At 40.5% G+C, this 26,699-nt stretch overlaps 1 protein-coding gene across 1 annotated transcript in view; it reads left to right on the top strand.

The window, feature by feature from the left end:
- The window catches only part of FER1L6 (fer-1-like family member 6), a 79,643-nt gene that overhangs the window by 40,224 nt on the left and 12,720 nt on the right, over positions 1-26,699 (top strand). Inside the window, exons 14-34 of the mRNA XM_014965179.1 lie at positions 570-690; positions 2,002-2,102; positions 2,763-2,853; positions 3,634-3,753; positions 4,488-4,640; positions 5,959-6,145; positions 6,686-6,810; positions 8,740-8,874; positions 9,447-9,596; positions 12,917-13,027; positions 14,981-15,142; positions 16,286-16,469; positions 16,670-16,854; positions 17,453-17,575; positions 17,707-17,746; positions 18,474-18,589; positions 19,709-19,840; positions 20,865-20,990; positions 21,520-21,647; positions 23,469-23,639; positions 24,744-24,904. Of these exons, the coding sequence (XP_014820665.1) occupies positions 570-690; positions 2,002-2,102; positions 2,763-2,853; positions 3,634-3,753; positions 4,488-4,640; positions 5,959-6,145; positions 6,686-6,810; positions 8,740-8,874; positions 9,447-9,596; positions 12,917-13,027; positions 14,981-15,142; positions 16,286-16,469; positions 16,670-16,854; positions 17,453-17,575; positions 17,707-17,746; positions 18,474-18,589; positions 19,709-19,840; positions 20,865-20,990; positions 21,520-21,647; positions 23,469-23,639; positions 24,744-24,904 (2,822 nt within the window). The remainder of the gene's footprint in view (positions 1-569; positions 691-2,001; positions 2,103-2,762; positions 2,854-3,633; positions 3,754-4,487; positions 4,641-5,958; positions 6,146-6,685; positions 6,811-8,739; positions 8,875-9,446; positions 9,597-12,916; positions 13,028-14,980; positions 15,143-16,285; positions 16,470-16,669; positions 16,855-17,452; positions 17,576-17,706; positions 17,747-18,473; positions 18,590-19,708; positions 19,841-20,864; positions 20,991-21,519; positions 21,648-23,468; positions 23,640-24,743; positions 24,905-26,699) is intronic.

Here is a 26,699-nt window from a genome sequence, read left to right on the forward strand (position 1 = left end):
TACTGAAATCTGGTCAAGACAAAGTCAGCTTCCCAGAATGCTTTCCAGACTTAATAATTATAGATGTAGTCTTAAATGGCAACAGAAGTAGGAAAAAATAGTCCTTGAAAAAAAGAATGGAGCAATGGCTGAAAACATGCACAATAGTTCTTCTAAATGGCCTTGTTTATTAACAGAATTGTAAAGGTTTAATAAATTTCAAAGGCGTGCACAGCCATTGCTTTTGAAGAGGTGATCAGATTTTAATCTTTGCTCCTTTTTCCCTGCTGCTTCCCACCATTAACAGTATTTCAGAGCTTCTCTGCGTGAATCTGCCTGGCTTTTCTCCCACCCTGGAAAGCACTGAAATTAGGTCCATTCATTCAAGCTTTTTCTCTTCAGGGATCTCAGAGATAGCATAAGTGATGTTTGTGTTTGTTTTTCCCAGTATTTACTGGTCAGCACATGTGAACTTGTCCTTTCATGTCTGCAGTTTCTGTGCTGTGAGAGAGCACCAGTTTTTCTTTCCCACACCTCTCCATGAAGTCCTCTCTCACCTGTATGATCTGCTCTGTACTTTGTTTTCACAGGAACTACCAGTATCTGCCATACGATGAGAGAAAGCCCTGTATCTGTGTCAAGAGCTATTGGGGTAACCAGACCTTTCGTCTGTACACTTCCAACACTCTTGAGAAAATGGCAGAACACCTGGTAGGTGGCAACCACTCTCCCAGGCTCATGTAGTCAGTAGAGTACAGCAGTGAGAGGTCACGTTCCTCGAAACAGGCCTTCAAAATTTCTCCTAACTGCACTTGTTGCTTATTTATGAAAGAGTAGATCGTATCAGCCCCTTCTCTTTTATTTCTTTCCAAATTGCTTTGATCTATTAGAGCTAGTCAAGCATTCCTGTCCTCAATTATTATTTTTCTTTGGCCATAAGGATATCTTCTTTTCTCAGAAATGTTTTATTCTTTATAAGAATAATCAAACAATTAAAATATGAGATATGAAATAATTCTGTCTCCTATGGCACTTCCTCTGATGTCTTTTTGCCCAGACCCCATGGTTTAACCCATTTTTATGCTGGAGATTGTTTAAAAGATACTCTTTGGTTTTAGTTTTCCTAAAAACATTGATAGAGACAAAATGGAATACCGTCTCATGGGCAGTCACTGTGATGCCCTAGTCATACTGTTTTCCCATAATGATGGGTTTTCTACCCTTGTTTAAAGTTGACTACCAACAGTCTCAAGAAAGTAGCAGTATTTTTTTTTTTTCAAGTGACTTCTAATGCTGACTATTTTAATTTTGGGCACTTAGATTAAGAGTCTGATTCATCCCTCATTTATCCTTATACACCTCATGAGCAGCTAACACTGAAGTCACACTCATGAAGGTAGTACCCTGAGAAGACAGTAGCTTACAGCCCAACATTTTGTACCCAGGTATTTGAAGATTAAACATCTGAATATATATATGGAGAGATATGTTTGTCAGTGTACTTCAACAACCACAGGCCTTGCTGAAAATCCAGTCATTTATTTTAGTTTGTAATAACAAACTCCGTTTCTCAACGATAACAGAAGGTGTTGCAGTAGACCTTGCATATGGATTCAGGTGCCCACTGAAGTTTAAGAAGTTAACTCCAGCAACTTACTAAATTTAAGCAGCAGAGCTGGAAACAGAACCAAGGAAAACTACTGTTTTTCCTCCTGCCTAGTGCAGAATGTTTCCCACTGACTGATCTTCACCAAAGAAGTGAGAAAACAAAGCTGCTCCAAGCAGTAGTAGCTTGGACTAGTACTTGGAGAGACTGGGGAAAGGTCAAAATAAACCATGATGCCAGAGTCTTCTCTCTGCACACTTCAGCGTAGTGATACATCAAAGGTCCTGTTCTGTCAGGTTACAAAGTCGCCTCCCTCATTCTTGCTAATCATAGAGTGAATAATAGTGTGATAACGCTGGCAGAATGACAAAGTGCCCTGCTTTACATAACAGCTTTTTTCATATGTTTTTTTGTAGGAAGAATCATTAGAGAAAGTAAAGGACTTGATCAAGGTTTCAGAGGTTGCATCTGAGGAGAAAATGAGGACAACTCTAAATGATTTTATCAATCAAAGCAGGTAACTACACTTACTAGAGGCAAATAGAAAATCAGCTTTAATGTTCACTACAAACTCGAGGCTAGACAAGGAAACTGATGATAATTTTTTTAAAAGTACAGTAAACTTATTGAGATAGATATTTTATTTATTCTGCTATAAAAGCAAAGGCCTTCCCAAATTGCAGTTTATATTTATACAGAGAAAATATTTTATTGTTATTTTCTATATTCAGTATTGAGAGTAGACTACTGCCAGTCATTTTTATATTATTTTGGCTTTCTGGACTCTAAGAACAGAACGTGTATGGGATAACTAGGATTTAATAAAGTGTGTGATAGACATACTGTAAAAAAGAACAAGGTTAAGATAAAAACAAAGGATTGCACATGCTGGGAGAAATCACCCAATGGGCTCTGTCAGGTGACATGACTGGGCTCAAAACAGATATAAAACCTAATTCCTAGATATTAATGCTGTTTCTGTGAAATGTGGTGCAGAGTTTTTGGACTCGATTCTTTGACTCTTACAGGTGTTCAATATTTATTTTAGAGAACTTCAGCATCTCTGTCTTCTGGTTCATGTGCTGCAGCAGACAGGGAACGTTTCTTTCCAATGTATTTTTGCAGCTCACATTGAAAAAATAACACATTTAAAGAACTTGTTGTTCTTGTGTCATAGGGCCTTCATTACCATTGCTGAAAAGAAGCCCAAAGGGTTGAACTATACTGCTTTGGACAAAAAGAGACTCATGCTGTTCAAGCAAGAGCTGGTATGTGTCTTTTTTCCTTCAAGTGTCGATGTAATGATGTTAACTGAAAGCGCAATGGTTGTATGTATTTTAATTTCTATTTGATTTCACCGTACTGGAGTGCTTTGTAATTAATATGAATATAGTATCCAAGAACATTTTTTTAAGTAAACCCTACTGTGCTTAATAAAGGGTTGTAAGATACTCTAAAATAATTCAGAATATGTTGTTTTTAAGTACAAATAAGACATTATAATAATGAGCTGATTTTTTTTTTCCATGCATCTTAAAATGGGATGAAAGTCCAGTGGAAAAACACCAAATTAACACTACTGTTAGGCATCTAATTACTGTTGTGGGCCTGAACTTCAAGACTAGTAAAGGCTGGCATTTGAAATTCTTGGACTTAGTCAGCTCCTCCAGGAAACCAGTAAGAAGAAACCAAACTGGGTGGAGGTTGTCTCAATGTTTATTAGCTTTATTTACTTTTTGTAGCACAGATTTCAGTTGACTTCTGTCAGGATTGAGGCCCAGCAATTCTAGGTGACAATCACATCTCTCTTGGGACTTCCATACATGTGGTATGCATACAAAGAGAAAATGGGAGACATTCACATTTTATGTTACTCAGTTCCAGAAAGTTGATTACTTTCTGTTGTGACAAAGAAGATAATGTTACCTTGAACCAAGTGTCCCCATCTTCTCTTTTCAACTTGAACTGAAGACTGTTTTCTCCTTCTGTGTTCAGTTGAAACTACTTGACAATGCATAAAAAATGCATATTGTCTTTCCTGACTGCAGGAAGCAATGTCCGATGATGCCAAGGGAATTGTTCAGCAGCAGAAAAAGAAGATGCCTCTGGATGAAATGATGCGTGAAACTCAGAACTTTATAGATAAAATTCGATTCTTGGTTGATGAGGTAATCCACACAGAAATTCACATAAATTTAACATCCAGGGCTTTACTTTAATTTTCATGATCCTATGTGAGTAATAACTCCTGGCCTGGTTTTCCAAAGAGTTCTCCTTTGAATATCTGGATGCAATCCTGTTTTGCTTTAAATGGAGCTGTTGACAGATTGGGGTAGGAAACACTGGGCTGTGTGATATGGAGAGGATGCAATACAGAGCAGTTTTTTCTTTTTTTTTTTTTTTTAAATAAGATCATCCCATGTGTACTCTGGTGGTTTGGAGGCAGCCTGCTTTTTGATCTGAATTCATGTCTCCACCTGTATGGACGCAGTGATTTGAGCTCAGGGGTCTCTATTCTATACTTCACTGTGCACACACTGCTTAGAGATGCTATTAAGCCTGAGAATAACAGAAGAACAGACATATTTGGTCAGGCCAAAATCCAGCCGGTGCAGTGCCTCCAAGCCCAAGTCTGTGCTAGCAAACTACACAGGGCCATGGCTTTTCCCTGGCTCAGAGAGAAAGTGGCACAGTCTGGCATGGTTTGCAGCCTACACCCAAATTCTCTTCCTTCCCAAAACAGAGTGACCTTGCTCATGGTGTCTCCTGGGAACAGCCCCTGGGCTGGTCTTTGCTTCCAGCCACATTCAGGCTTTGCTTGGGGGCAGAGAGTGTTTTAACAAAAAATAATGGTGGTAGCTCATAGAAAGAACTCAGTTCAATGTTCATTGTCATTTAACAGCCGCAGAATACGGTGCCTGATGTGTTCATCTGGATGCTCAGCAGCAACAAGAGAGTTGCATATGCAAGAGTACCAGCAAAAAGCATACTGTATTCTCCAGCAGAAGAGCAGAGAGGCAAGGATTGTGGGAAGATTAAAACCCATTTCCTGAAAGTAAGTCTGGGGCACTCTGCAAACACAGGTAATACGTGGGGAGCATTCAGAATTCAAATTCCTTCCAGGGTTTGTATTTTACAGGCTCATCTTTGAAATGTACTAAAAATGTGTGCATGTTTATATCTGCCATCTATTAATGTTTGCTGCTTACATTTATGCTTGTCCTTCTTGAAGCACTGTGTCATTGCCAGACTTTCAGTGTATGAGTAATTAATTCTCTCATTACTTGTTATGGCGAGTATGTAGAATTGTTTATCTATAACTGTATACATAAACAGAAGAGGTACAGCCTCTTTGCTAGCAAAGATGTCAGAATGTAGTGCATGGAAGTCCGTGAGGAGACTGGTAAGAAATAGGCAGGAAGGCAGAAACTCAGATAGCAAAGAAACCTAGGTATTCAGTGGTAGTACAGAAATTATTTATGCTTGCTATTTATAATGTGCCAAAGTTTGTGCAGTATATGTCCAAAATATTGTTATGGAATTAATCATCTTGAAGGAAAGTCTTAGTGGATATACTCCTACAAAGGCAGTGTGACCGGTGGCACCTGGCAGTGGAACATTATGTAATGGAATTGTTACTATGGCCATCAGGAAAAAGCCAAACACATAAGAAAATAATAACTGCATATAATGACTTTTTAGTCATTTAGTTATATGGGAAGACTCCCATATAACTGCAGCTGAAGAGCAGATAGAAATATCTAAGCTCCTGATAGTTGCCATAGGTACATTAAGTGCAGTACTGTTTGCCTGCATGAAAAAAAAAATACCATAGTTAACTTTTCAGCCCCGATAATATCAAGAATTACCTTAGGAACAGAAAATGCTAAACACTGAGCTTGGCAGAGCAAGACGGAGTGGGAAGAGGGAGGAAGAAAATAAGAGTATTTTTTGTCAAGACTAGTAACATTTTATACTGGAATATGCTTTCTGATGTGCCCAATAGAAGAATATTTTTAGTAATACATGAGAGTAACTACTGGAGATGAGCAAAACAGCATGAAATGGAAAGTGGGCTGAAGTCTGTGAAAAGTAGGGGATCAGCTGGCACTGGTATGCTTGCAGCTATTAGGTAGCCTGGACACACCTCTGCGTATTAGGCACTATGCCATTTATGTAGACTTTCTTCCTTAAGAATCAGAGAAGTTTCTTGTGCTAAATGAGTCTCAGGGCCACTCACTATGGATAAAGGCTGTTTATCAGTCTGTCAACTCATTGAATGCTCCTTTATTTTACTCTGGCTTGGTAGCACTCAGCATCCAGCCATCTCTCTTTCTTGAGCTTGTTGGTGATGGGTGTATTTTGTTCTTCAGTTACCGGGCAAGCGCCCACTGGGCTGGACTGTGCAGGCAAAGGTGGACATCTACCTATGGCTTGGACCTGCCAGCTATGCCCACAGCATCATGGAGAATTTGCCTGTAGGATATGAGACTGAGTTACCATCTGACACCAACTCAGGGCACAGTGCGGTGCCCTCATCTGCCTGCCTGCTGTATAAAAGTAAGGAACTGTTTTTTCTCCATATTAGCAATTAAGAGACATGGCCCCAGAAGCTCTAATTCAGAGGGTGGCACAACCTCTATGTAAAATAACTGTTCTAAGATGATCACGACTTAGCATTTTTCATCAGAAATGGCTGGTTTCATTTCTAAGTCATCGGTGTTGCCAGTGACACTTTACAGATGTCAGGGAAAGAAAGGACCTGTTTGCTTGCAATTTCTGTTCCCTGTCCCTTGGGTCTGTCTCCTTGTAATAAGGAAGCATCTTTCAATTCTCCTGATGAAGCTTTGGTGCTGAACACTGAGTAGATAAACCAGTGATGCGAGATAAAAACTGGCAGTTAACAACCTTTCAGTAGAGACTTACATCAGACATTGATTTTATTCTGAGTGTCTCAGGTGTTTCTTTAGTGAGACATCACTGGCAACACTTGTCCCCTTGTCAGATCCTGGTTGGACAGCAGGTGATGTCTTCCCTTCCTACCTATGTGCTGCATCATTTCCATGAAGCTAACATAACTTTTTCTTTGCAATGACATAGCCCCACACCTCTTCCAGCTGAGAGCCCACATGTATCAGGCGAGGGGGCTCATTGCAGCTGACAACACCGGGCTTTCCGATCCTTTTGCAAAAGTTACTTTCACATCGCACTGCCAGACCACGAAGGTAAGTTCCAAAGTCTTTCAGTATATGAAACTCCCCTTTTTTTCCCCCTGATTAAGCCATGAAAAGGAAAAATCTTAGATTTGCTAGTAGGTACCTAGCAGGAAAAGTTAGATGCCTGCTGTTAAAGGGCAACTCCTGACAGTCTGCTGCAAGCAAAACAAAAGTTTAGGTGTAATCTATTATTCTAACATGAGGTGCAGTAGTACTAGCTTATTTTAGCTCAGATGTCAGATTCTCTGGGGCTACTGGGACTTTGTAGCGAGTGACCTTTCTCTACATCTTTTTCTATATATTTTAAGTTTGGGCTGTTATTTCTTGGTATGAGGATGAATCCCTACAGTTCTCTTTTCTGTAATCTATACGTACAATGATTGAGCAAAGAGTGAAGACCTTTATTTGGCTTCTGTAGCCATGTGAGCCAGCATGGCTGTTTGCAATGGACTTTGGCAAAGCACTTTGGTGGTTTTAGAGTGGCAAAGTTGAAATGAACTGAAAAGAGAGAGGTGTGAGACTTTCTGCACCAGTTAAATGCTGCAAAAAAGTGCCCACAGGGAGTGGTCTCACATCTCCCTCAGGCATCTCCAGGGGGCACATGGTCTCCTGTGGATATTTGATGGAGCCTCGAGAGAGAAGGGGGAACTTCTGCAGAGCTTCAGCAGGAAGGCTGAAATAAAGTAGGAGAATTCTTCTTCACAGAACATGAAGACTGGCTTTCGGAGGTCCCGAGCCCTCTACAACTACCCCAGAGTTAAAATGGGGCCAGGAGTTCTGAAACCCGTGCCACAGGCAGAATTTGCTGGGCCAAATACAGTCTTCCTTCAGAAAAAGTATTTAACCACCACCACTGCCATCTCCTCATCCATCCCCTCCCTCCAAAACCTCCACAGAAGATAGTTTTAATTTAATTAATTCTAAAATTCCTCTGACACCCACTTCTCTTACAAAGTGAGTTCTGCTGCCAACAGCAGTGAGAAGTAAAAACCTTTTCTCTCCTCTATTCATAGGTATCTCTTTGTGCTGCTTTTGCCTTAAGGATGTTAATTGATTTTTTCCTGTAATGTGTTTTTAACTTCTACTAGACATTGGTGGATGAAGCCAATGAAGTTATTGTTTAGATGCACCAGATTCAGGAAAGTAGAATTTGGCCAGGGAAAACTAGGATTCTATAGGCACAGAAGTGTTAAGTTTATTCACTGCCTTAATAAAATGTTGCAGCCAATAACTTGCATGTTTTTAGAAGTCTGTCAGCCAAGTGCCAATAAAGTGTAGTCAAGAGCCTTATTTCCATTCAAAAGAATGATAGCAGGTTATGAGTCATTTTGCAGTTGGCACATATTTTCCTCTTTAAATGTTATCTTTGTTAAATATATTTCCTGCCAAGACAGTTAAAACATTGTCTATGATGAAATGTCATAAGCATCCACATAAGCCAAATTACAACAAATTAAAAACTATTGATTTATTATGAGTGATTCATTAAAATACCTTTTTTTTTTTTTTTTAATAAAGTGTTGTATGTCATTACACTGAAGTAAAAACAAGATTGAAAAAATGTACCCTGGAGAAGTGAAAACTTTAGAGCAAAGGCTTTATCTTAGTAGCACCAGGCACATGCCTGCTTTCCTAAACCAACAGCTTTCCTCTAAATTTAATACTGAGCTTTGTCTACACAGACCTGGTGGTCATGTATTGATATGCCCATGAGGGGTCTGTGAGCCAAAGAGGGAAATAAAGATAACAGAGATGCTGGCCTCAAAGCAAAAGAATCATATCTTCTGGCTGGAAATAGCTGCTGGAAAATGTGGTGTCTCAGACAAGGGAGTTGTCCAGGCCTTGGGAAAGGACATCACCAGTAGATCAGTACATCCTGCTGAAACACACCTAGCCAAGCAATGCATAACTCATTAAGCATTTCCTCTCTTTCATTAGATCATTTCTCAGACATTATCTCCCACCTGGAACCAGATGCTGCTCTTCAACAGCGTTGTGCTTCATGGCGACAGAGAGGAGATCGCTCAGTTCCCACCAGAAATTGTCATTGAGCTGTACGATGACGACGCAGTGGTAAATTCAAAATCCTTTTTAGAAAAAGAATCGGACTTTTACATCTTACTGCCAGTGTAACAGCAAAGCATGTCACTGAATAGGCATTAAATGGAAAATTGTCAATCAACATGCATGACCCCAGTGAATGCAGCTCAGGGTTACAGTGGTGTGCAGTTTAACATCCGAAAACATCCCTGAGACTCACTTTCTGTCCTTGCAAAGCTGTGGCCTTGTTTTTTCCCAAGTGAATATTGCTCCCAAAGACTAGCTTAGAGAAATACGAAGCATCTTTCCGCCATCTCCCTTGCACTCTCTTGTAAATAGTGTGTCTGAGGGAAGCACAGATTTTTCTCTGACCATGCAAACTCTGACACAGTCCCACCGGCTGAATATAGAGCTCAGAAACTTTGGGTGCTCTGAAGAGGTGACAAGTACTCAGTGCTTCCACTTTCATAGCTGCCTCACATTTTACCTCGCTGTTTACTTCAGATGAAGTTTTTTTTCACAAATACTAAACTCTGTATCATCTTGGCTCCTAGGACAGCGCTGAAATTCAAACGCATTTGACACCTATATTTTCCTTTTTTTAGGGTAAGGCAGAATATATTGGGTCTACAGTGGCTGCCCCTGTGGTGAGACTTGCTGATGAAAACTATGAACCGCCTAAACTTTCTTACCACCCAGTGCATTGTGGAAGTCTTTCAGGAGGAGACCTTCTTGCTACATTTGAGCTTCTGGAGGTAAACTGGACTTTCTGGACCATTACACTTTTGCACCCTGGGCTTACAAAAAACAGCCATTGCAGTGACCTGCTCTTTGGGCTAGCTTATGGCCCTGACTTTAGCAACATCAGAGCTCTCAGTACTACTTTCTCTCTTAGGAAAAGGGAGTGGTGAATAATAAGGAATAGATTAGGGAGAGTGAGTTTTCAGATACCCCTAACATATTAACAGAAATATTGCACTGGTTTCCAACTGCAGGACAAAAGGCAAATTCAATCTATCTCTGGGGCTGGCCCAGCAGATGCATGAGTGGGGTGTATTGTGTCTGGGATTTCGGGGGTTTTCAGTGGAATTTGCAGAGCCACCAGTTAGAGGCAACTTATCTTTGCTGAAAACTTACAGAAGTTTATTCTGAAATATGAAATGGGAAAAATGTGGAACTTCGTGACACATTTTACGGATATTCCCAAGATTAAACAGGCTTTTAAGCATGATGGCCTAATTATATTCTTGGTGAAATACAACACCATGTGGAACATTTCCTCATTATGACGGGTACCTAGGGATAGAGTCTAGTACCTTAGCCGTAATTTTTCCATTTTTTTATTGAAATCCACTTCTTTGTGAACAAAGAAAGCATTGTATCTTGTTTTCCATCTTTCGGTACAAGGAAAGCAGCAGTGCTTCTGGGATATACTCAAATATACCCCTAAGACTTCTTTAGAGAGTTGACAAGAACTGTAAATAAAGACCCTGCAGTCAGTTTCATGGGCTGTATTATTCCTCTCAGTGATAACACTCTAGGGCATTCTATGATTCTATGATCTCACATGGCAGATAATAGCAATATAGACATTAAAGAAAATTTCAGGAAAAGATACATATAAACATCTGTGAGGCTTCAAAGCACTCCCAGAGCTGATGTGCTGGTGGCTCCTTCTAATATCAGGGGATTCCTGATGATGCTCTTTGTGAGGATGGACACAAAAGTCTCTCATCAATAATTTATTCTCATTCTGAGCCCATAACCTTTCCCATGACATACTGTGCTCTATAACTCTGATATGCAGGTACCATTTGGTGCAGTTGAAGAAATGTTGTGCAAGTGAATGCTCCTTTCTCAATATGAATACTGTTATACTAGGGATATATAGCCGGAGGGATAAAATGATTTTTACAATAAAGCACCCTGGCATTTAGAAAAATAGTAGACTAAAAAAATACTAGGAATCTTGATTTTGCTCAAAGTGGGCTCAGGATTTACTGATTTTCTTTTTTTTAATCACAAGTGCAAAATCCCCTTGTAAATATACTTTGTGGGTATTTCCTCTATTGCCTTTTGAGTGCTAGATCCTTTTTCACCTTTTGTACGGTGCAGTTTCAGTATGGCCATGAAGCAAAGTCCTCTCTGAGTCATACCGAGCTAATTTCAGTGAAATCAAGAGATTTTCAGTTTTTAATGCAGAATCACTCTCAACTTGACTAGTGGTTGTTAGGTCTTGGGAAACTGTGGCCCTTGCAATATATTGGAGAACTTTGTTCAGTTAACTGCAATACTTCAAAAGAACAAAAGTGAAGATCCAAGGAATCTTGATTTGACAGCAATCTTAGATTTTGCAGTCTTGAAGTGCAGTTCAATCAAACTCTTTGTGAGGCAACTCTGTCCTCAAATGGCAGATCTCTCCCAGCCTTCCTTCCCAGGCCATATCCTTGGGAACTAATCACTTCTTACAGCTGTAAAAAGAGATGCAAATAACTATGTGTGTTTTAGTTATTATTCACGGTATTATTCACAAAGTTGTTTCTGTCTGGCTTTTTAAACAGCGTCACAGAGGTGGCTGATAGAAACCAGATACATTGGGGAACAACAAAATTAGACCTACATCTCTGGCCTTAAGTTCTACAAAATCTATGAAATTAATTGCTTTGGATTTTTTACTTATAAAGGGCAATAACTGTGCATGTGAATTATTGCTGTTAATTATGTATTAATTACTCATGTATGCTGTAGGTGCTATGCTAGAAGATATGTTTTCCATCCATCTCCTCCTTCACCTAGAAGGTACTAGGGAATACATCTTTTCTCCTTTATGCTGATTAAACTCCCACACAACTGTACCTAGCTGCAAATAACAGACAGATGGCCTAGTTAAAAGAAGCAGAAGACTTCAGCTTTACAGGTCCTTTGAGAGCTGTACCTCAGATGCTTCACCTTTCAACAGTGACAATTTAGCTTAGGAACGATGAAGCACTCCATAAGTTGTGTTTCTTTTTCCCAGAAGCTGTAAAACAGTACACTTTAAGTACCATACTTCATAAGAAAGACAAGGAGACCTCTGCCTGCAAGTTGTTAGCTCACCTGTGAAACTTGTGTTCCTGCTGTTCTTTGCTTTTACAGCCTGAGCTTTTGGTAGGAGGGATTATCAGGTCCTGGCTTTAACTGGTTTATGTGAAAATTTGCTAAATCAGGCCAGGCTTCAGATCTGCCCTGCATGGGCTGAGAAGGTCATAAATACATGGTTAAAAATTAGGAAGGGATTGGGAAGTGAAACCAGGGAGCTTTTCCACAGAAGGTGAACCAAACAGGCTGGAGAACCTGGGGCACAGCAAGAGGCAAAGAGATGGTCAGAGGTGTGGTGGAGCGTGCTCTCCTCCCACCCACCTGGCACAGGGCAGCAACGCACGCCCAAATAATCTCCTGAACGTGGGACAGGCTTATGTGCAATCACACACAAAGGACTTAAGTGCCGCCTGCTGCAAGATTTTAGTAGTTGCACAGAAGCCCTAACACTGGAGATGTGATTTGCAAGTGGTGACAGCATGCAATAAAGCAGGACCGCTATTTCCTGGTGGTTTAAGAAGATTATGTGTGTAGGGCAAATGTGCAGTTTAGCTGATGTGCACTGTCTGTTCACCAGCCTTTTTTAACTAGAATCAGATATAGAATTTTCCTGTGAAAGTCTTCTAAGTACTTTTGCTCAGGATTTTTGCTAAATAGAATTACCATGCTTTCCATTTTTAGCAAATAGAATTACCATGCTTCAGTACATGCATGTCTTTAGGGCAGGCTATGTCCTGCTAGGACAAAGGAGATTTCTTTTCAGAAAGGTGCATTAACCCAGTCTATTGAATACTCTTCCTGCCAAGTGTTTCAGCATCACAGCGGGGCAGATAGCAATCCAGGTCACATTCTTCTCACAGCACCACCCGTCTGCTCTGCAATGTGTTTTGTAAAACTGCATAAAATTGATGTGTTCTATGTACCTTTTGCAGACACTTGTGATACTGGTTTTATTCTTCGAAAAACCAGCCTAAGTTTTGACTGCATAATTTTTCAGATTCCTCAGTCAGATCCAGATGCACTTCCCCCCGTGGATCCACCAGATGTTGGCCAGATTTACCCAGTCCCAGCCAACATCCGACCTGTTTTAAGCAAGTACAGAGTGGAGGTGAGTTACTTAGAATATTTCCGTTTCCAAATCTCAGCTCCTTTTATTCTCTTATTGAACTGTAACAGAAAGGGATGATGAGAGAGTGGCTGATGGACCTGCACTCTGTGCACCCAGGGAAGTTTCTGCTGGAGAGCTTCTCCTTGCAGATGACCTCACTGAAGGTGAAGTTCAACATCAGCCTTTTCTGGGTCCCAAACTTCAGCCAAGCAATGTCGCCCACCTGCATACAAATGTTTGTGCCTTCTCTCCCCTCCATTTGGACCCAAAGTCCCCTTGTGTTAGAAAACAGGGAACTGTGGCAGCTTTTCATGTCAGTGTAATGGATGCTGCCCACCTTCACCGTTCCTTGTCACTCATCCTACAGCCTTCACACCACCTGCTTATTTTCCATTTTGTTGTGCCAAGTCAGATCCTGCTTGTGTAACCTGGTGGCCCTTCCCCAGAAATACTCATTTGGGAGCCCAGAAGCAGTTCCAGCTTTGCCTTCAGAGATCAAGCAATTGAGCTGCTGAGAAGAAAAGAACAATTATCAGCTCTGCTATATCATTTAGTTAAGCTACTGTTTTCTGTACATAGCGAAGAGGTTTTATTAGTGGTATTCTTTTTTATACCTCAAGTTGCAAGGTAAATAAGCCCATGAACTACTCTGCTGATGCTAAAGGGACAACTTAAATCCTTGAACGTAGGTGTTCCTCCAAGTATTGTGCTATGAAGGCCTTCCCATTGCCCCTGCAGCAGGGTTTCCTTGTGCTGCTTGTACATTTTCTTTATTATGCTGCTGTGACACTCATCGCAACTATCTCTAAGGCACCCAGCTTAGAAGCATCTTCACCGTAGGCTTTTTGTTTGGACAGCTGAGCAGAGCAGCCACCCTCCCAGAGTGATTCAGAGCTTAAATAGATTAAATTATGTTTTGGAAGCACATCTCTGTCTCCTTTGGTTCTGTAGGGAGCCCATGACAACTCTACTCCTCAGTCTGATACCTCAGGCACCTTAAAATCAGGGAAATTGCATCCAGATCCAGATCGCTTAATTGCTAGGAGAACAGGTTTATAGTCAAAGTGTGCATATATATAGTGAAATATGAACTCTGGAGGGTATCCAGCAAGGAAATAACATGGAATGAATATAAACCAGCTATTTTTGTTAAGATATTGTAAATTCTATCTCACACTGGTTAAAATGGCTGTGGAGCTATTATAACTACAGAAGTGTGCCCAATTTTAACTGGGAACCTCTGGCAACAGAGCAGGATCCCACTGATCCTCACTCCCCTCCAGTGCCCCTTGCCACTCCCCGACTCACACAAATCCTCAGTCCTGTCAGCGTTCAAGGCGTCCTTGAAGGCCCCCCACACTCTATTTCAGTTCCAGTCTTCATTTCAGATTCATGAGACTCATGGCTTCTCTCACCAGCTGCAATATAACCATTTTCCCCTGCCCCAGCCCTCTCCTTCAGGGCCCCCCAGTGTGTGCTGTTTAAAGTCCTGTTTTTCCTGTAGAGTCCTATTTCACAGATCCAGTCTCCTTCTTGTCCTCCAGACCAGGAGCACGGCCCTTTGAAGGAAAGCTGCTTGGAGACCTCCTGCCATCCATTGCAGACCTGAGGGCTAGCTCAGCTGGCAAACCCCTGTTAATCACCTCTGATCCTGTGGGATTTGTTTGCTCCTTCAGCAGCTCTGACACTTTAGAGAAGTTGAGCCCCTGCAGTTCAGATGAATAATCCCCTTACCTTGCTCAAAAGATAACTTTAACAGATGTGATTACTATGGCTTGTAGTTGGCAATAACTTCTTGATAACTGTTCGCTGTCATTAATTGGCTTAACTTCCACCATAATCCTGATGGTTATTGGATATCAGATTTAAGTTGCTTATTTTTTTTCTGGTAGTCCTCCATGCCAAAAGGAGGGGTCTCTGCAGGCTACCGATGTTTCTCTCTGCCCACCACAGGTCCTGTTCTGGGGTCTTCGAGAGCTGAAGAAAGTCCAGCTCCTCTCTGTAGATCGCCCCCAGGTTCTCATTGAATGTGCGGGTAAAGGAGTGAAATCATCTGTCATTCAGAGCTACAAGAAAAATCCCAATTTCAGTGGCCTTGCAGACTGGTTTGAAGTGGTACGTACAGCATGCTGCTCCTTGCCTGGAGACCATGCAACACCTTGCCTGTTCTCTCATTAGGCAAGGTGTTAATTACTAATTTCCTTTCTTGTCAAATAATTTCCTCTGTGTCTTGATTAAATACTAAGGGGCATCGGTTCTTATCTGAAAGCTACTGATTTGGAGATGCTTTAAAAGATGTCTGCTACAATTGAATGATAAAAGAATGTGATGTTCCTCATGTAGTATCCTAAGCAGGAAAAGAAGTATGTTGCAATCAGATTTTTACTGATAGATTGGAACTTGTTAGCAGATAGCAGGAATATTTTTAGTACTTTTTTCCTCCTTTCCCATTTTGCAAGGTAGTGCTCAATTTCCTTTATTTTCTTTCAATTCTTTCAATTTTCCTTCATGTTACTGGGCTGCTAAGGGGATGGATCTTTTCTGGCTCATGAGCTCTGGACCTTTTCATATTTTAACACTTGCTGTTGTGAACTGGAATTGTAATTATTGCCTGTTGGCTGAGCTATAAGAGCTGGTACTTTCAGTGGACAAAAGTCAGCATTAGAAAAAATAAGCTATTTGATTTGCTCTAGTTGTTAGCATCAAAAGAGAAGTTTATTTACAAGACAAAAGGATATCAAAACACTAACCTGGATACTGAAGTGTGATTGCTACAGTATTTTTAGCTTCCATTGTACATCACATGTCCAAAGATCTGCTTTCCCTTTTTTAATTCATCCTATAAAGCATGTAACCACCCAGTGTCCATATCTCATGATTGGGCAAACTGAGGCAGATAGGCTTTATAGCCTTCAACAAAGCACCAGTGGCATTAAGACCCACAACTTCCAACACAACGTTCATTCCTTCTGAACATTCCTGATTCTCCCAGTTTGTTCTAACAAGAGATGCTTGTATATGACAACATGGGACTCCACTCAGTTGCACAATCCATATGGTCCACTGTATTCTTAAGGACAAGGCTTTGCAGAAAACTGTGGACAGAACTATATTGCCTATTCTGTATGCATTTTGTGTTTTGAGGATGGGGAGCAGAAGGGAGGGAAGATTAACAGTCTTACTGCTGTGCACAACAAATATTCTATATGTGTTCTATATTCTGTAGTTCTCATGCTTCCATCTGTCCTTCTCCACTAGGAGCTTCCTGAAAATGAACTCTTGCATCCGCCACTAAGCATCTGCGTGGTCGACTGGAGAGCATTTGGGAGGAGTACTCTTGTTGGAACACACACCATCAATTGCCTTAAGCAATTCCTATGTAATACCCAGTTGGGTCCTCAAGCTACACCAAACAGACTAGACATTGTAGAAATTGAGAAAGGTAAATGTCCAAACCTTACCCCAAATGAAAAGACAAAGGACCTACTCAGAGGCTTAATAATAGGCACATACTTAGAAGGTATGCGTTATTGTGCTGAGTGTAGGGTCAAACCCCTAAGCATATGATCATTTGATGATGACCAAATGTGATGATAGCATTTCTGGCAAAATCTTACCTAACTTGCCAAATTTCAATTTCAGCTACATCTGAGTCATCCCAGCCTGCTGAGTTATCCTATGAAGAACCATTTTTCGCTGATAACATCTACGCTGAGGTAGAGCAGGGTAGATGTACAGTGGTAGAACCAGACCCATGTCTCTCAACACTTCCTGCCCCTGAACCAGCGCACTCTGCATCTGAACCAGAGAAAAACAGAAAACAGAAGGTGGGTAGAGCTGAAACTGCCAGTTAACTCTTTGTTGAAATCTTGCAGACTCTAGCCTTTCCTTATAGAATGGTAATCTCTTACTTATCTCAGGATTAGAAATTCTGGGTGCTGATGTTAACACGCACACTATCTTGCTGGCCCTTGAGAGAATGTGACTTTTGTTTTTAATGAAACAAAAATTTCATTACTTCCATTAATAGAGACTTCCTTCTTTCCTTTTATGCTAGGTGATCATCTAGCACGTGGGCAAGTACTGCTAGAGCAGTAGGATTTTTACTTTTTGTGGCCTTAAATGATCTATTTAATTGCAAAACTCTTGCTGTGATTGACTGATTTTGTGTCCCTGGTGTTTAGGCAGTGATGAAAACCTCTTGTGTTAGATGTTGTACAAAAGTGGAGGAGAAAGTCTGTTTCCAAAAGATCTTACATTGTGATCATGGTGAAGTGTCTTGTAATGAAAGGCAGAGACATTTTATTTAGCTCTTGGTGGTTGACATTTTCTTCATATGTGTCTGTTTATGCTTGATGTCATGAGTAGGGTGATTAGTTTTAATAAGCTCTATAATTCAACAGTCTTTTCCCCATGCTTTGGTAGGATATGAAAAAATCCATCCGACGATCAACAAAGCGGAGAAAAAGAACGATTGCAGATGAATCAGCTGAAAATGTTATTGACTGGTGGTCAAAATACTATGCTTCTGTGCTCAAAATGCAAAAGGTAAGTCACCCAGCGTGCCCAAATCTCTCATGGATGAGCAATGTCGTAAAAGTAGATTTACTACTGAATGATTCCTTTTCAATGTTACATTCATAATGAGGAGTTTGTCCATCGTCTTTTTCTTTTGAAAGGCAAAAGAAATATTTTCCAGTGAGGGAAAACCTGAAGAGAGTAAGTAAATGATTTGCATTTTTCTATTACTCTTACTAATAATGCTTTGCTTCTCTACTATTCTACCACCAGCAATGTCTGGTACCAGAGTACTGCTGATATACTGGGCTCTTTCCTCTACAGCTGGCCAGATGATGGGTAGGTTAAAACTTCTCAGGCAGTGTTGGAATAACATGGGTTTCCTGTCACTGAGCTCTCATGCACAAAGGTTTGCAAATTCTAAGTTCTAAATGATAGAAGATGGAGATTATCCTAATGTTATGTTGCACTTGTAAGAGTTCAGACAAAGAAGCTTCTCTCAATTTTTAATCCAATTCAGGATCAATGATGTAGGAACAACTTCTGCTAAGAGACTCTGTAGCCACGTGTGTTACTTCCATAGCTGAAAAGCTTTGTGTCTAGCTCAGGCTCTAGTGGAAAGATTTGTTAGTTTACACCTGGGAGGAGTCAGAGAGGAAGGAAAATGGTGTATCACCAGAGTGATAGAGGACATTGTCGCACTTCCTCCTTGAAGCTCATCAAGAAGGTTTAGCCACAGAGAGGATAAAATGCCACCTTCTGCCTGGGAGGAGCAGTGGGAAAAGCTAGGACCCTAAACTTGGCAGTAGAAGACTGAATGGAAAAAGAACAAAGGGGAATCTTCAAAAATGTATTTTGCATCTTTATCTGAAGCATTTTGTGTGCTTTGCTCACTAAAAACCTGTATGATGTCATGAAATCTCTGCAGACAAGCAGACTTCTGACCACATTGCACTGGTGATAGAAGAGGAGCCAGACAAAAAGAAGAAGGATAAGACATTAAAATGGAAACAGAAAGAAACTCCAAACCTGGCAACACTGCAGGTAAGAGAGAAGTATGGCTGAGGGGCAAGGCTGTTGCTATTCTCTTTTGCCCTGAAGCTTGACATCAGTGGCTGAATTTAGCAAACCTTCCTTACCAGACACTTTAAAATGAATAAAACACACAAAATTATATTTGGTCATGCTCATCAGCATAAGGGACCCAGAGAAAAACAGAGTCTTGTAGCGTGGATGTGACCCACTTGGCCTTAGACCTTTGGTTTACCAGTATGGACACACCCAGAAAGAGAAGAGAAAATTCAGTTTTGTTGTTTGCCTGTAAAGCACTGAATTTGGAAATTCCAAATTTCATGTTGGAAATATTGCAGCCTATTAAGAATGACTTAAAAAAGAGTATGGAAAGCATTGCTGCAATTGCTAGTGCATCCTGCCTGATGGGGAGGTAATATTCAGCTTGCATTAGACTTGGTTGGGTAATAATAGAAAAAGTTCAAAGAGAACTATATGGGTCATGCAAAATGACTGGAGAGATGAGGGGGATTGAAAAGACTAGGAATGCTTGGATTAGAATATAACTGAATAAAGGGGAATTTGAAACTGCTGTATCCAGTTTTTAGGAGATGGCACTAGTCTAGCCCCTTCTATTTCACACTGAATAACACTTCATAAATTACAGGGGGAGAGTGTTGAAAAAATACCCATCCTTTTAAAAATGATTTGGTCTTTTTGCCTATCCTAAAGTTCTGTCCCCACAGAACTTTATTGCTCTGCTCTCATGTTCTGACACATTAACATAACAGAACGGGTCCGTACATCAAAGACACATTGCAGAGAGGAAATAGAAGCAAAGAGCAACAGATCCACACCATTTTTCACTCACACTAGTGCTTACAAATGTTCATCCTGACCCTTCTAGAGCCACTTCTACCTGCTGCATTACTGTGCTGTTGCAGTAGCTGGGAAGGACTTTGGTTAAGAACAAAACTGCTCCTGTTTTAAGTGGGGAATTAACTTTTTTCCCTCAAGGACTTTTGCAAAACCTTGGTTTTATTAAAATCTGTATTTTGAGTCAAAATGGATTTCTAGTCATCCTGTAATAAAAAAGTTACTATAAATATATTCACTGCACCACAAAAAATAAGCATTCTCCTATTTTCAAAGATTTATGAAGGGGACTTGGAGAGTGAATTTAATAACTTTGAGGACTGGGTGAAAACTTTCCAGCTATTAAGAGGAAAATCTAATGATGAAGTTCATGCTGACTCTGAAGACAGAATAATAGGAAAATTTAAGGTGAGCTTTAATGTTGATTAAATGGGTAATAATTTAGAAACTATGTTTTTATGCATATTTCAGGTATACCAAAGATGAAAGAAAAAGACATTGACAGTCTGTTGTAAATAGAGTTATCTTTTTTACTGGATTTAGAGTCATATTTTCCTTTCCCACTATCTGGTAGATGAAAGCAGCATCCAGCACCAGGTGTTCACTGTTGTTATGAAACAAGGAATTAGAAAAAAGTTTTAAATCACAGAATGGAAAGAAGAGATATATTATGTAGCCCAGATTTCACTAATGCAACTTCATTACTGCACTATCAGTTACAGCACTTTCTATATAATATTCAGTAATTTAAATGGAGGCCCTTACAGCAACTCCAGTTGGAAACAACTGCACAGCCTGATCCAGGGCACCATTAGGCAATCTGAAAATGTAGTTCAAAGCATGAATAATGATAGTAGGATTGCAAGCACTTTGTAGTTTAGAGAAACTGATTAAACTCATTGATACCTCAATTAGTTTGCAATGCAAATTTCTGTTCAAATGACTTGCTAGTTGGTTTCAGGCAGTATGAGCTACTCAGCAGCATGAGTCAATATTGATTTATGTGAGTGGTATAGTGGCTGCAAAAATACAGTTGGATTCCAGTCACAGTTGTGAAAATAACTCAGTGGAATTATCAATTTGCAAATATACAGTTAAGGGCAAAATATTATTTTTAGAATATTAAGAAAACTAGATTCAGAACACCTGCATGTGTTAGTCCTTTAAATAATAAAATAGAGAGCATGCAAGTGCTTCTTGCAGTCACTTAGATGTGATGGTAGTACTATGTTATAGAGCAAAGACATTTTTAAAGGCATTGTTTAGTGCACCGAAGCCTGTGTTTCCTTTGAGTGGCACCACAAAATGTGTTGTGTATAAGCAGGTGCTACAGCGCAGGCTGCATGAATGATATTTTGTTTGTATTCAAAGGATTGTTTTTGTATTGCACTTGATCTGTTTTCGAGGGAGATAAAAGAGAGTGTATTGCCAGGGCTCCTTCTGCATATACCCGAGTCCTGAGGATGGCAGCTTGCTGGATGGAGGGCAGCCCCGCATCCTGCAAGGGATACCACCAAACCACTCCGTCCAAGTCCTCATCAGGGTTTATATTGTGGCAGTAAGTATACAGATATTCTTTTAACCTTAAAATAACTTGGATATTTCTTTTCAACTCAGTGTACCTTCAGTGTTTTTGTAGTGAAGCCTCGGATCCTAATATAGATCATAGAAATGTTTTTAGTTGTATTTCAGACAATGTTTCATTCTGTAGAAATGGGTGTTCAGAGTAGAAAAAGTTACATATTCCTCATGATAAAAAACAAGACTGGAGAATCACTTTACTTGTTCAAACTGAAAGGGCTAGAGATGTAACTAACATGGTATGGACAACCTGTTCCAGCCACGTTATGCAAATGCAGCCAGTTTTAATCAGTAGAGTTGTTCCAAAATGACACACATCTAAACAAAACTTTCTCAGTAATGGGAAAATGGGAGAATATTTTTTGAGGGCTGTGAATTGCATGTAATCAAAGTGGTAGGCACTTTCAGAATACCCATAACTGCACAGGAAACCCACAGTCCTGTATCATGACCCAGCTGTACTTAACCAAGCTTCTGGAGGACACCACCATCTTTCTTCCTAACAGGCATTTAACCTCAGCCCGGCTGATCCAGATGGCAAGTCAGATCCTTACATTGTGCTGAGACTGGGCAACACAGAAATTAAGGACAGGGAAAACTATATCCCCAAGCAGCTAAACCCAGTTTTTGGAAGGTCAGTGACGGCTTATTTTTTTATTCAGGGGTGATTTCTGCTTTATCACTTGCCACCACTATTGCTGTTACTATTACAAAGTGTTTGTTATATGCTGATTTCTCCCTGTTTGGATATTTCATTATTCTGCTGGCTAAAATGTTGAGAATTGGTGCCACCATGTATGATTATAAATTATTTCATTTTCATACCAGTCAAAACACATCATGCAATGCAATCTGTGAGAGGTTTTGCAAAATGGTGCATGAGAGGAAATGAGACAACAAATTATCTCTTCTCTGTGCAAATTAATGCAATTTTTAAGTTTAAAGTGAAATAAATATCAGCACAGGAATGTGTGATTTCACAATCTTTGCTGCTATTTCAGGATGAATAGAGTGCCAAGTAAGTCTTGTAATTTTAGGACTAGGACCAAAAAGACAGTTTTTTGAAACCACCCAGTCTTCTGAATGGGGGAGCCAGGCGAAATACAAAGTTGATGTCGGTACACACCAACTTTGTATTATCATTGCTTTATACTTGCTTATATGGTTAATGTTAATGGCTGTGATTTTTTTTGCCAGTAACTTTCCCTGTTTTAAGAAGATTGAAAATGCTTTGAACTGGGATGGAGTTATTCTGTAAGAACACTAAGACTTAGAAACTATACTATGTTGGACTGAAGGCCCCCTAGGCCAGAGTCCTGTATGCAAAAGCAAAGACTTAAAGAAAAAAGTGTAAGGAGAAAAGACAAGAACAGTGTGGTCCCTCCATAACATGCCATCTCAGTTGCTGTGATTTGAGCTCTTCCTTAGTAGAGGTTGCAACTGAACCGTCATTATGATAAATTGCAAAGCACAGCTACTATAGACATATAGATGGAATGGGAAATCACCACTGTGTCTGTTTTAGACAAGTTTAGGAATAAGCTGTTCATTTGGGTAGGCCTTGCTGCTGCTTCCAGTGGCAAGACTGGGGTGACTGGCCCAGCAACTCTGTCACAGCAGTAGCGTCAGTCGTGGTAACCACTTCTCACCATCCTAGAAGCCCTGGTCAGAATGGTGCCACCAACCTCTAGCAATCCCAGAGCTTTCTCAAACCTCTCTCTCCTCCAAAAACTGCTCTGCTGTTGCTACAAAATTGACTTTAACCACTGTGAGAAACAGCATAAAACTCGACTTTCAGGAGGCAAAGCTCAGTTTTGCCTGTGCTGTGGGGAAATCCAGAGCCAATCTTGTGCTGATGAACATGTCCTACCTTCCACTAATCTGTCAAATCCATTTGAAAATCACTTTTATACTTTCAGCTTTGCTAAACAGCTCAAGGACAACAATTCCTATCCCTTTCAAATGGACTGAGTGAAAAGGGACTTCTGATCTATGCTTTTTTGTATCTTGTTTTAAAGCTTTTGCCTGATACTTTTTTTGGGTGCCCCAAGATTCGTATATTCAATATGTAATCTGGAGCTTTTAGAAGAAAACAGAAAAGACTCAGATGTCCCTTTTGGGGGCTCTGAAAACCATTAGTCTTGTAATTTCCATACTTCCACCTGTATTGGATACAGGATAAATCACTGCAGCTCACCGGCTCGGTCACATTGCTCTATCTGCTGTAGTAGAAACAATCCTGTACAGGGGGCGGTGGGGAAGCAGGAGCGAGAAAATACGTTTGCACTGTGTGTTTCCAATATGTTCAGATATTTCATCAAAAAAAACCATACTACCAAAAACCTCCCACTGCTTATTAGAAGAGACACATTGTTTGCACAGTATTCATTAACTTAGTCTTTTAGACTTCAAAACTGATTTGACTGCAGGTAGTTCTCTTTTTTTTTTGCTGTAGATCATTTGAAATCCAAGCTACATTCCCCAAGGATTCCTTGCTCACAGTCCTGATCTATGACCATGACTTCGTGGGAACAGATGATCTCATTGGAGAGACTAAAATTGATTTGGAAAATCGTTTCTACAGCAGGCATCGAGCTACTTGTGGTCTACAAAGTCAATATGAAATGTCAGTACCTCTTCAAACAACAGAGAACAGCACACAGTGAATGACTTGACTTGAAGGAGAAATTCCAGATGTGGCTAAATATTATACTTTCTCTAGCACAAAAGTGTCACAGGAGGTATTTTAATTAAATTTCACCAAAGACCTTTGGGTAGCTGCCAGCCCCAGTACTCATTTACCAAGTATTTTAGATAGTAAACAGCCTATGTGTAACATACATGCTTGATAAACTGCCTTTGGATAGGCATACAGAACATATGGAAAATAATCTGTCAGAGAAATTATGACAGTCCTAAATTCTGCTCTCCGTTATTGAGCTGCAAGGGGCGTGATTGCAGCAAGGCTGGTGGGACTGGCATAGCACTGGGAGGACTGGGAGCAGTGCAGGGCTGCTGGCAGGACAGTTCTTGGTCCCAGTCACACAACTGTACTCTCAGGGCCATTTTGCGTAAAGGTTAACGCAGGGAAATTAAAACTAAAATAACTCCATTGCCCTGGCGTGGGGCACTAACCTGGGAGAGTAGGGTTTGGGTTTCTTCCCCTATGATTGTTTTGTTATTTTATCTACAAACAAAGGGTGGATAAAACAAAAAAACAATCCAGGAGCGCAGGCCAAACCCCAGGAGCTCCCTTGCCAGCTCAGTCTCCAGTATGAGGTATTTCTTTATATCCTTGTTGCACGTCCCAAGATAATCTCAGTTTCTCCTCTGCATGTGGGAGCAGCAGAATGCTTCTTCCTTAAATGTCATCCTGGAGGTAGAACATGTAGAATTGAATCCTTTAGTTAGAACAGGGAAAGAGCTCTGGTCCTTGTCTTCTTGGGGAAGATTCTGGTGGCTGGGCCACTTTACCTAAACTCCAGGTAAGGCTGCATCAACTTCTGTGTTTTAAGAGAAAAGAGTGATTTGTCCTAGGACCTGAGCAGGCCAGAGGGGTTGTCTCAAGTAAGAGGTAGCACTGACAGTTCAAAGGAAAAGTTTGGCTTAGCAAACATCAGGGCTACTGGTCACAAAGCAAAAGCCTGCATGGGAAGTCCTGATTTGCCAGTGAGTTTTGCTGAAGGAAAACCTCACCCATTTCTCTCCACTCTCTGTTCCCTCCTTGCAGAGAAGGGTACAATGCATGGCGAGATGCAACCAAGCCAAGTGAGATCCTCACTAAGCTGTGTAAGGACTACAGAATAGATGGTCCTTTTATGCGGCCGGGGGAGATACAAGTAGGAACAAAAGTCTTCAAAGGACAGACGGTCTTCATGGAAGATGAGAACGGTAATGAAGTAGTTTGTCAGTTTTCAGCTGCACTGTAACAGCACCAATAGGCTGCCCAGCTGTAGCTGGGGCCCTGTCGTGCTATGCACTTTAAAGTCACATTACTGTAACCTGTCTGTTTTAAAATACTTGTATAAATGTGGTGATGAAGTCTGTGTCTATATTAGCTATGACTGTAGCTTCTTTGCAGAGATTCTGTAAGATGAGATGGTTATTGTTGATGACCTGACACCTCTATAGTCGGTGTTAGGGGGTACTTTGGACTAGGTCCTGCCTGGTCCCAAGGATGGGGTAACCAGGAGTGGCTGGAGTGCACGGGATCCTCTTGGAACACATATTCTGTCCTAGTTTCATCTGAAGGGAGTACAGTTTGCATGCTCTGAGACCCCTCCACACAGCAAAGCAAAGCACAGGAAATCAGGATTACTGGGAGATTCTTTTCCAAAATATGTTCCCTATCTAAACTGAGACACTAGTGTAGACAGACCCAAGCAGTAAGAGAAAGGGGAAAGGGAAACACAGATGTAAAGTGAGCTACTTGAAGTCAGACAAGTCTCTATTTGACCACAGTTAGGTTCCAGGCCACTTATCTGCTAGTCCTACCTTACCTACTTGGCTTTCCACCTCTCTGTTTTTTGGGGTTTTTTGGTAGTGTTTTTTTTTTCTTTTTTTTTTTTTTCCCCTTGATTATTACCACTCTGACTGTTCTTCTGAAGCACTAACACAGCTCTGTGTAAATTCAGGTGGAGTGGGACAGAGCTGTCGCTGAAAGATGTCCCTGCCCATGGCAGAGGTGGTTGGACTTGATCTTGAAGTCCCTTCCAAATAAAACTATTTTATGATTCAGGTTTATACTTAAGGTAAAGAAAAGAAGTGTGAGGATGGAGATTTTCAAAGGGGAACAAAAAGATCTGGTCTTGGAGACAGTAATGGACACTGTGACAGTTTAGGGAAACCTCTACTCACTTATCTGTGGTTATTCATCTTTGAGCAAATTCACCTTGGCAGCTACAAAATACAGCTCACATCTTAAGTGTAAGGCTGCTCAGGTAGCATTGTTGAAGGGAAAAGAGTTGATCCATTTGGTTACTTGGTCTGAGAGATTTATGGCTCCAATATTGCTGTTTGTTTTCCTCACTAGCAGATGATTGAGTGAGACTGACAGCAACAGATCTCTCAATAAAAATTCCGGTTTACTAAAATGAGCTTCAGAAAAACCACCATCAGACAAGATGATGGAAACCAAAAGCAAGGAAATACAGAACCAGATGGTAAAAGCAAAGAAATGTAGAACCAGATGGCAAAGTCCAAAGTACTTGTGTACACAAGTTTTTCAACATGTTATAAAGAAATAGTTTACAGCATACAGTCTTCTGCATAATTCTTATTCAGATTGCTGTTCTGACAATTACATCTGGGTCATTGTTTCCTGCTCTGTTCCTGTGCTGGTTGTCTTTGGTCTGTAAAACTAACAAAGACCATAGATTTGAGCTCTAGAGGAATACTAAAGAGGGGAGCAGTACCATTTCCACATTATAGGTAGAGAAAATTATACATATGTCTTACATCCAGCTTTAAAGTTCAAGGGAAAGAATAATTTAACTTTTTCTCTAGGAGCATACAGGTTAGATATCTACTCCCAGATGGTCTAAAAGTACCTGTCATCAGTGGGAAGAAATATGCATCTTCAGAGGGTGAAAACAATCTTTAGAAAGGTGCCTGAGAGAGGGCTTGGGTTATCATGGGACAATCTGTCCTGCTTGCCACTGAGGTTGCTTGACTGAGTAGCTCAGCC

Source organism: Calidris pugnax, unplaced genomic scaffold, assembly GCF_001431845.1.
Source record: "Calidris pugnax isolate Ruff unplaced genomic scaffold, ASM143184v1 scaffold41, whole genome shotgun sequence".
Classification (NCBI taxonomy): domain Eukaryota; kingdom Metazoa; phylum Chordata; class Aves; order Charadriiformes; family Scolopacidae; genus Calidris; species Calidris pugnax.